Here is a 10,491-nt window from a genome sequence, read left to right as displayed (position 1 = left end):
TCATATGATCGGAAAGAGGCACATAGAAAGGTAAATAGAAAAAATCTTGATTCGGCAATTAAATTATTTGGACGCAACTGACACTTATCTCTCAATTGAAAAAATAAAGGTTTCCTAATTTTATGTCGACCAAAAAAGGTAAATGCTCCCAAATGAAAACGCTGTGCAGTGGCAGAGTTGTGATTTCCCAATAACACAAGGGCGATTTTGTCAAACGACAAAACCATAGCCAGCCAAATGCCTACGGCTCTTCCTCTCCTCCTTTTCAATATCGTTACGTTACGTAATGTAAGGCTTGTAATAACGAAAACACACACACACACACACAGAGAGAGAGAGGAGGAGGAGAGAGAAACATTTGAAGAAGGAAAAACAGAAGACCGATAAAAAAGAACACAAATGGATTGTTCACGTTCTCTCTCTAAAACGGTAATAACTCCCCTCTCTCTCCTCCTCCTCTCCTCCTTCTGTCTCTTCGCCAACTTTGCCGCGGCGTTCAACTTCTCCACCATCACCTTCGACCAAGGCTACACGCCTCTCTTTAGCGATTTCAATATCATTCGGTCTGACAACGATAAGACCGTTTCTCTCCTCCTCAACCGCTATTCCGGTACGCTGTCTCTCTGTCTCTCTAACTACGTGCACTCACATATTATAAAATTGATCGCGGTTATGTTCTGTTGCTGTTTTCATAATCAATAATATGTACTTTATACAACGTCGATGGATGTTGAATATCATTTCGAATTATTTTGAAAAAGAATCCAAAAAATATTGTGGAAATTGATCGCGGCTCATGGTTTGTTGTTTTCAAAATTAGGACTAATACCTTTCACATGGATTTTGAAAGTTGTTGCCAAGGAATTCTTTTGGAAAACAAATTACGAAAAGGTGTTTTGTAATTATTCAACACAAAATAAGCTTCAAAAAAAAAAAAAAAGTGGTAATATGAAAACATGATGAGTGTTTTTTATTTGAAAAACAGTATCCTAAAAGCGAAGAATTGGTTATGACATGCCGATGAAACCACGAACGGCATTTTGAACAAACTTTGTGCGTACTTTATATGATTTTTTTAATATAATTTTTTTTTAAACTGATCTGGACACTGTTTTATCATGAAAAGACCTTAGTAGAGATTTTTCTTTTTGGGGAGGTAAAACCAGGACTTGTCACCTCGAGAAATTTTTGGGTGCAGAGCGGGTACTTCCCAGACATCCAAAATACTTTTGGATGGTCCAGATTTTTACACTTTCTCTTCTCTCACCCGACCACTCTCTCTCCTCTTTCTTTCTTTTAAAATTAAGACCTTCCAAAAGTGTTTTGGACGGCTGGATCGCCGACGGGTACCACGTGTGCGGTACCGCCCGGCACCCAAAAACTTCTCTGTTGCCTCAGTTTGTATCAATTTACTGCAGAATATAGTTTATTTTGAATGGGAGTACGTCGACTAATCTAGTTAAATTGATTGGTTTTGGCGTTACTTTTGGTCTCCAGGCTCTGGTTTTATTTCGTCAGAATACTACAATTATGGGCTATTCAGTGCCAAAATCAAGTTGCCATCCAATTACTCCGCCGGCATCGTCGTTGCATTTTATGTGAGTCTTCTTAAATACTCCAATAATTATAGGAACAAATATGGCGATAGTTTTTCTTTTTGGTAATAGGTGTTCCGAGCGAGTTTACGCGCACCTCGGACTAATCCGTACAGCCCCTCCTACAGTCATTTCACACGCTTATGCTTAAGGGTGAGGTGACTACAAGAGTTGTTGATAAGGAGAATCGAATCTGAGACCTTATGATGGAGCAAACACCCAAGTCTCATGCCAAGACCATTTAGCCAACCTCTTGCAGTTAATATGGCGATAGCTTTTCTGTAAATAATTTTTTTTTAAAAGATAAAATAGGCTCACAAATTTGGCACCATGACGATATATACTTTTCTATGCATTTTCTGTTGGTTTAATGTGTTTGTCCAATGACAGCTCCGGAAAAGGACTTCTGTTTAGCCAAGAAAATAACAATGTGACGAGACCCTTTTTCGTAATTTAAGCATGCATACATTTTTGTATAGAAAAAGTTACGTACGTACGCACATCGTTCTGCGTACGCGGATATATATTTGTTTAGTTTTAGACAAGTAAATGCTCACAAACGAAATGGCTACTTGATCATCATCAGTTAACAAATATAACAAGTTGTCGCTCCATAATCTTTGACGCAGACATCAAACGTCGACGTGTTCGAGAAAAACCACGACGAATTGGACTTCGAGTTCTTGGGTAACATCCCTGGAAAGCCGTGGAGGTTTCAAACAAATCTGTACGGGAACGGAAGCACGAGCCGCGGTAGAGAAGAGAGGTACTCGTTGTGGTTCGACCCTACAAAACAGTTCCATAGATACACCATTCTCTGGACCTCCAAAAGCATCATGTAAGTACATTTTTTCCCACTTTTGTTTTGTCTATTTTCTTATTTTCCTTTTCCCTGGCCAGAAAGTTTGAGTAGGACTTTTGAATGGAAAAAAGGCTAAACGTGCTATGTTTATATGCTACTTGGTTTGTGCATTTTTAAGCTCATTTAGAGAGAGAGAGAGAGAGAGAGAGAGAGAGAGAGAGAGAGAGAGAGAGGGGCCTCCTTACGTATCTTGGTAGTACGAATCTCTTTGATTTTGTGGGTCATGCTTGGCCAAGCCAACTATTGTGCTTCCTACGTTGTGAATTGGATCCGGCATCTCTACAGTTGATTGCAAAAAAGAGTATACAATTCAATATAGATCGTTCATATTGATAATTAATGGTTCAGATCTGTAAAATCTTTAACCGGTTAAACTATATTATTACCGGTAAAAGATATGATTCAAAACAAATCTCGATAATTGAAAACGCTAACCGATGATTGTGATCATTTGGACTGCGCCTCTGGCAGACGAGCCATATCCTTATGAATTCTATCTCCCCGTCTTGTATATCTTCTTATGCGTCTAATCTAAAACATAATTGTTATTTGCTAGTATTTTTGTGGCTAGAACTGCCTTTTGATTCCAACACATATCCGAAAAAATGCAAGATTCTTGTAAATCATTATCAGATGTATCTGTCAATGATGAATAGGATTGATGGTAATTGTGAGGCAATTTCGGTTGCAAAAATGTTTGAATTAAATTTGAAGATTTATGAATTGTCTAATTCAAGAAATTAAGAACATTCATAATTATGATGAAGTTGCAATTATATGGACCACAAAGAAAACTTCCCAATCCCATTAAACTACAAAATTAGGACATGTTAGATGCTGACCACCTTAATTCAGAAAGGGAATTCATAAGGGAAAATGACGGCCCCAAGACATGTTTTGATAATTAATACTCGCCAATGACAAGCTAAGAATATTTGTTAATCCTGAAAATGTCCTTGGAGGATATTAATTATCAAAACACGTCATTAGCCGTCATTTTCCCATTCATTAGTATTCAAGAGAATAATTACATAAGATGGAGCAATAATTAAGGATTTGTTGAGGACTCAATAACCAAAAATAATGATTAGAAAATCAAAAAGAACAATACCTTTTTAATTTTGCGAAATTTAGAGTATTTAGGTCAATTTACGAGCACTCTGACCAGAAAAAAAAAAATAGTGACACAATGCAGAGTGTTTGGATCCTTTGTAAGGTATGCGTAGATTGCTAGACCATTGAAATGATAATTAGGTTTATGATCACTCACGATTAGCTTTAAATTAAATGAATTGACAGAAAGCACCAACCAAAATTGACAATATTAGTAGATTTTGGCTAGCTGGTGCAAGTGCAACCATGGGTTGTAACCACATATTTAGTGTGCCAGCTTGATCTGACCATGCATGCCTAGCAATAATGAAAATGTGGCCTAAAAACTGATGATCTTTCTCGGAATTAGGCAGAGAAATAGCCAAACTTAGATATAGAGTCTAGAGGTGTAAAAATATCAAATGTGGTAGCCACATTCATTTCTTCCTGCCCAACATCCTCCATGCATTACACGTCTATTCCAAATCTTTTTACTATGGGACTTTTGCAATGGTTAAAGTTACCAAAAATTAACCCTGAGGTTTTTAAAAATTACAAATTGCCCTCATGCTTTGGGATTACAAAATAACCCGTCTCATTACAAATTTACCCATTTTCCGTGATGTAGTCATTAGGAAATCCGATAGAATTTGTCTGTCATCATCAAATCTAAACTACAGTTGACCAATCTATCTTTTTTTAGCATGTGAAAGGCTATTTTCACACATCTGCAGTCTTTAGCAAGCTACAAAAGGACACTGTGATGCATCGTAATTAGGATTTGATGATGTCGTCCAGATTTCATCAATTTTCCTAGAGGCCACATCATGATATAAGGGAGTAATTGTAATGAGATAGGGTGTACTTTGTAATGTTCCAAACATGAGGGGAAAATTCATAATTTTTTAAAATCTTGGGGGTGATTTTGATAATACACTGGCAACACATCTTTCCTATCAATAAATTTGGAGACGACTATTCGCAGCCCCGTATTTTCTCCCTTAGCCCGTTAAAAAATTCTAATTATACTCGATAATTAATTACGAAAATTGAGATACATTTTCAGCATACAATTACCGAAATATAATATTTTTTTAACAGTTATTTACCGAAAATGTATGTTCGGCAGTTGTTTACCGAAGGTTGAACATATTTTCGACATGTAGTTACCAAAATATAATTTTGTTTTCAACAGCTATTTACCGAAATGTTATGTATGATTTTCAACAACTATTTACCGAATTGTAGTGGGTTAAGGGGAAAAATACGGGGCTGTGAATAGTCACCCCTTAAATTTCCAATGGATTTGCATTGTTTTTTCAAATATAAAAGTTCCTCCAGCCTCCGGGTCCTCTAGAGCATTCACATTGTGATAAGCAAATGGGTGTGTATAAGTAAACTTAACAACAATGTTCAAAAAATACTCCACATTGTAATAAGCATAGTTATAAGTCTTTTATCAAATAACCAAATTTTATCAATTTCATAACCAAACATAACAATTTTTACTAATAACCAAAACTCAATAACCAAATTCGGTTTTTTCGTAAACAAGTATCAATCTCGCATCCGACCATGCCAAATTATTTGTATCGACAAGACGATTCCAAAACTGAAAGGTCGGTCGTCCTAAACCTCCTCACGCGCCGCCTAAAGAGGCTGCGCGTGAGATCCACTCGCATCACGCGCCGAACGCACCAAATCCACTCGCAGTCTCTTTAGGCGGCGCGTGAGGGCGCGTGATAATGTTTCCGGCGATCGGCTTTTTAGTTTTGGAATCGCCTCATTAAGGCGAATAATTTGTGTGGTCGGCTGCGTGATTGGAACTCGTTTGGGATTGGACAGATGTGCATTGTGGAGTTTTTTTTTTGTTAGAGATGCAAAAATAACCAATATGGAGGTAGATATTATTAAGTTTGATTATAAACTAATGGATAATCAAATGCTAACATGACACATTTTGGTTATTGATTTTGATTATTATCATTGCGTATGCTCTTAAAAGTCGAATCCATATCTTATTAACAAATCATTTGAGATTTATTGTATGTCACATGAGTTGCGTACAATAAGAGTTGGTGTTAAGTATTATTCCTTCTGTTCCAAATTGTTTATCCGGTCTGCAAAACGATAACTTGAAAATAATGTAATTTTTTAAAGAAAAAATTCAATTTTTTTTCACAAATTAACTCATTGGTATTTAGTAAGTTGTTATAAAACTTTCGAATTTTTCTTGTAAAAATTGTATTATTTTTAAAACTCAATTTTATGGACCAGACAAACATTTTGGGACGGAGTGAATATATATTTCTGAATATAATCATGAAAAAACAAGAATGAGTTCCGAAACATGAACCGAAAGAAGTTTGCGGGTGTAAATGAAAACAATACCGTTTAGCCCATGTAAGCCATTTTTTCACAAATTAACTCATTGGTATTTAGTAAGTTGTTATAAAACTTTCGAATTTTTCTTGTAAAAATTGTATTATTTTTAAAACTCAATTTTACGGACCAGACAAACATTTTGGAACGGAGTGAATATATATTTCTGAATATAATCATGAAAAAACAAGAATGAGTTCCGAAACATGAACCGAAAGAAGTTTGCGGGTGTAAATGAAAACAATACCGTTTAGCCCATGTAAGCCATCTCACCATGAATGAAAATTCGTTCATTTTAAAGGGGTATAGTCTTATTTCTCACAAAAATAGCGAAACGAAATTTGAAATAACAGACACAAAATTTGTCACAATTTCTTTTCGGTCCCAATCTTTTTTCCCTCATTACAATGACATCCCTATCACCATATTCTTCCAACTCAGATTCTACGTGGACGAGGTCCCCATACGAGAAGTAATCCGCAACCCCGCCATGGGCGGCGACTACCCGTCAAAACCCATGTCCCTATACGCCACCATTTGGGACGCCTCCACCTGGGCCACCTCCGGCGGCAAATACAAAGTCAACTACAACTTCCAGCCCTTCGTCTCCGACTTCACCGACCTTGTCCTCGAAGGCTGCACCGTCGACCCCATCCAGCAGATCCCCGCGGCCGCCGCCCCCTGTGACCGCGACACCGACGCCCTGGAGGCGGACGATATTAACACCATCTCGTCCGAGGGACGGAAGGCCATGAGCTGGTTCAGGGAGAGGTACATGTATTATTCGTATTGTTATGATTTGATGAGGTACCCCGTGCCGCCACCGGAGTGCGTCATCGTCCCGGCGGAACGGCACTTGTTTAAGGATACGGGCAGGCTGAAGGAGGCGTTGAAGATCAAGTTCGGGCGGCACCAGAAGCACCGCCGCCGTGGGTCCCGCCGGGGCCGCCGGGACGCGGGTGGTGGTGCTGCTACTTCATTTTGACGTGTCTGGGAGTCGTGTGTGCATAGTATGATTACTAAGAAAATACTAGTATACTAAAATTCACAGAGGAGAATTGTCTTGATTGGAACACGTGTCATACCGAATTTATGTCTGTACTAGTACCATAAATTTGAATTTGTAGTTTTTTTTTTTTTTGGTTTTCAATGCTGGGTTTATTTTAGATCATTTTCTGGATGAAAATAGTGGTAGTTCTTTCTTTGTCGTTGTGGTTATTTATTGAAGAGCAATCTGTAGATTTTGCACAATAACATCGACGTTGTGAACATTATTTTCTGGGTAAGGTTTAATATTTCCGAAGGTCAATAATTTTGGTCCTAATTGTTTTTTTTTTTTTTTTTTATGAGACTCAAGAAATTAATTCATTAAGCAAATACCAAAAATAGACGGATCACGAATAACAATAGAATCTCGCGAAATAAGAACAAAAGAAAATAAGTCCTATCGAACACGATTGGCAGAGCACAAAGTTTGAGTTGTAGAGCGAAAAGTAGAGAGCGAGGCTTCGAAAGGAAGCGTAGCCGGAACATGATTCATATACCAGGATCCACGTATAAACATGACCATCGGAGGCACGGGTACCATAGAAATCGCTGGCTATGGAATTGATTAAGGATGCACCCACGAGGTGGTCGCGAGGAACGGCTCCGGTGACTGAATTTATGTTTGCAAATAGTGGTGGCTCTTTGTTTGGAATTTTTAAGAGTAATAATCTGTACAGTGATTGTGATCACGTTGTGAACATTATTTATAGAAATGGTCCTCCTAGTTTCATTTTCGTCCTCTATGTATTAATTGCAACTCTTTTGACCTTCAAGTTTGGTTTGCATACCAAGTTGGTTCAATTGATAACATCTGTCAGCCAAACTGTCGAAAAAAATCAGATTAATGACAGTTTGGACGTTACAGTTCGTACCAAGTTAGTCCAATTGATGACGCCTGCCCTCAATCTGATTTTTTTCGTCCAGTTTGGCTGACTAAAGTTGCCGATTGGACCAATTTGGTACGAAAACCAAACTTGAAGGTCAAAAGAGTTGTAATTGATACTTGAAGGATGAAAATGAGACTCGGATGAAACTAAGAGGACCATTTATATAAATTTCCTTTTTCTGGATAAAATTGAGGGTACTACATTTCAGAATGTTAATGTTTGTAATCCTAATTGTAATTGCTGTATGATAAAAGAACCTTGATTATTTGTAAATTCATGTTGAATGGGTGTTAAGTTGTTTTTCGAACTCTTTATATGATTAGGGAAAATTTTAAAATGACACCTGAACTTTCGTTCAAATGTCACAGAAACACTTGAACTTAAGTTTATTTTAATTAAGCACCTGGACTTACAAAATCTCCAAATCTAGGCCCCTGCCGTTATACTCCATCCAATTTGTTCACAAAAATGATGACGTTGCATATTTCTCCTGTTAAGTGCCCCAATTGCACATGATAGAAAGTCTAAAAAATACACAATCAAAACCCCTCTCCCCTCACCTGTCTTTCCCTTCTTTCTCTATCTCTCTCTCTATCTCTCTTGCAAATCCAGAACAAAAATCCATAAACCCGTAAACTCATAAACCAAATTAATCACTCATAAACCAAATTAAAGAAAATTGGCAACGACGCCCGTCTCAAAATCCATTGATGGCCCCGTCCTCAGTCATCAACAAGCGCCTCCGCCTCCCCCTTTCCGCCGCTCCCGCCGCTCCCGTCGATCAACCTCGCAAGTGAGTTTGAGTTTGCAGGCAAGTTTTTCGCTTTGCTGCTCCTCTGTTTACCGGTGGGAAGGTTAGAAATTTCAAAGAAAGCAGATTCTAGTCCTAGGAGGATTTGGTTTGCTATTCCAGTTGTTGTCATTTGGTGATGGTGATTACACGTGAGTGAAACAAAGTTCGGGCTCGGGTTTTGGATTTTGCTCCTTTGCCATGAGATATGATTAAAAGATTTGTTCCTTTCTCATTTACACGTATCCTATGGGAATAAAAAGAGATCAAAATGAGAAAACCTAACGAATATCAGGGAGAGAGAGAGGTGGGAGAAGGGAAAAAGAGGCAAGGAGAAAGAGAGGGGAGGAGTTTTGATTTTGTGTATCTTTTAGACTTCCTATCCTGTGCAATTGGGACACTTAATGGGAGAAATATGCCACGTCATCACTTTCGTGAACAAATTGGATGAAGTATAACAGCAGGGGCCTAGATTTGGGGATTTTGTAAATCCAGGTGTTTAATTGAAAAAAACTTAAGTTCTGGTGTTTTTGTGACATTTGAGTGAAAGTTCAGGTGCCAATTTAAAATTTTCCCATATGATTATCCTTCTCAAAGATTTAGTATTATACTCCACGTGTTCGTGCATTAGCGGAAAAGCATCTTTGTGCTAAAACTATTGAAGTCTGCGAAAGCGAGAATTGAGAGTGTGAATGCAATGCTAGAATTAAAAATGGGAGCGCAAGATTCGTTGAAGGATTATCGATCATCGAAGAGAGAGAGAGAGAGAGAGAGAGAGAGAGTGATCGATCATCGATGAACTTGCTAGTTGGATAGTTGACACAACCTTTTGCATTGTCAAGACCTTATATATTCGAATTGATAGTGTAATCGTCGAGTTAAACTTACTAAATCACTAAAATGAAATTAGTAGTAAGTTAATGGGAGACTTAGCCAAAAATTTCTCATATTTATATTTTTTGAGCTCAAGGACAAGCATTTTTTGCAATCAAACATAAGGACAAGCACATTTTACAGTCAAACATAAGGAAAAATGTGTTGCATGATTAATAAAATACATTTTTTACAAAACTAGTGAAAATTCACTAATAATTGAAAGTTAGTGAGAGTTCCTACAATCCTAGAGTATTCTATAAAAGTATCTAAACCCAAGGATATCCATTAAAGTGTCTAAAATCTTTGGGTACTTTATGAAAGAGCTTAAAAACCTCAATCCTATGAAAAAGTCTAAACTACTAAAACTCTATAATAGAAGAGTGCACCCTAAAATCCTAAGAAAGTGCCTAAATCCTAGGGTACCCTACCTAGAGTACCCTACATCCCTACCTTACCCTAGGGTAGTTTTTCCGTGAAAATATATTTTGTTCTTTATGACTCAATAACTCAAAAAGTTGAAGGATCTCCACTAAAAACTATTTTGATGGCATCCTTTCCATAAATGAAAACTATTTTATCAGCTAATTTGAAACCATGAGTTATTCACTACGGGGGTGTTTGGGAGCCTACTTTTTGGCTTTTGCATTTTTAGCTTTTGGATTATGGCCAGAATATATTTTGAGTATGGTAAGAGTGTTTGAGAGATATGTGCAGAATGTATTTTGAAACTCTAGTAGCGTTTGGTAGATGGATAATGAAAATGAATTATAGATTGGTTTTTTACCAAGTTGCCCTTGGCCTTTATTATTATGTTAAAAGGTATACAAATAAATTTTTTTTTTTTTATGCTTTTGGCCTTTATTATTGTGTTAAAAGATGTAAAAAAAAAATTATATTTTTGCTTTCTCTCTCTCTCTCTCTCTCTCTCTCTTTGTGTGTACTGGGTCTGCTCTCACAGGT

At 37.3% G+C, this 10,491-nt stretch overlaps 1 protein-coding gene across 1 annotated transcript; it reads left to right on the top strand.

The window, feature by feature from the left end:
• The first annotated feature begins 275 nt into the window (after positions 1-275).
• Positions 276-7,250, top strand: LOC131333786 (probable xyloglucan endotransglucosylase/hydrolase protein 30). Its single transcript, XM_058368535.1, has 4 exons — positions 276-610; positions 1,498-1,598; positions 2,225-2,433; positions 6,373-7,250. The coding sequence occupies exons 1-4, from the start codon at positions 400-402 to the stop codon at positions 6,914-6,916; spliced, it is 1,065 nt and encodes a 354-aa protein (XP_058224518.1). The 5' UTR covers positions 276-399; the 3' UTR covers positions 6,917-7,250.
• Positions 7,251-10,491: the final 3,241 nt, after the last annotated feature.

The sequence above is a fragment of the Rhododendron vialii genome, chromosome 7a (assembly GCF_030253575.1).
Source record: "Rhododendron vialii isolate Sample 1 chromosome 7a, ASM3025357v1".
Taxonomy (NCBI): Eukaryota; Viridiplantae; Streptophyta; class Magnoliopsida; order Ericales; family Ericaceae; genus Rhododendron; species Rhododendron vialii.
This window is presented reverse-complemented; position numbering and strand designations above follow the sequence as displayed.

Excerpts from the sequence above, each read along its gene's own strand:
- LOC131333786 (XM_058368535.1), top strand. The coding sequence starts at position 400 with ATGGATTGTTCACGTTCTCTCTCTAAAACGGTAATAACTCCCCTCTCT. Across the intron at positions 611-1,497 it reads CCTCCTCAACCGCTATTCCG|GCTCTGGTTTTATTTCGTCA; the intron begins GTACGCTGTCTC and ends TTTGGTCTCCAG. Across the intron at positions 2,434-6,372 it reads TGGACCTCCAAAAGCATCAT|ATTCTACGTGGACGAGGTCC; the intron begins GTAAGTACATTT and ends CTTCCAACTCAG.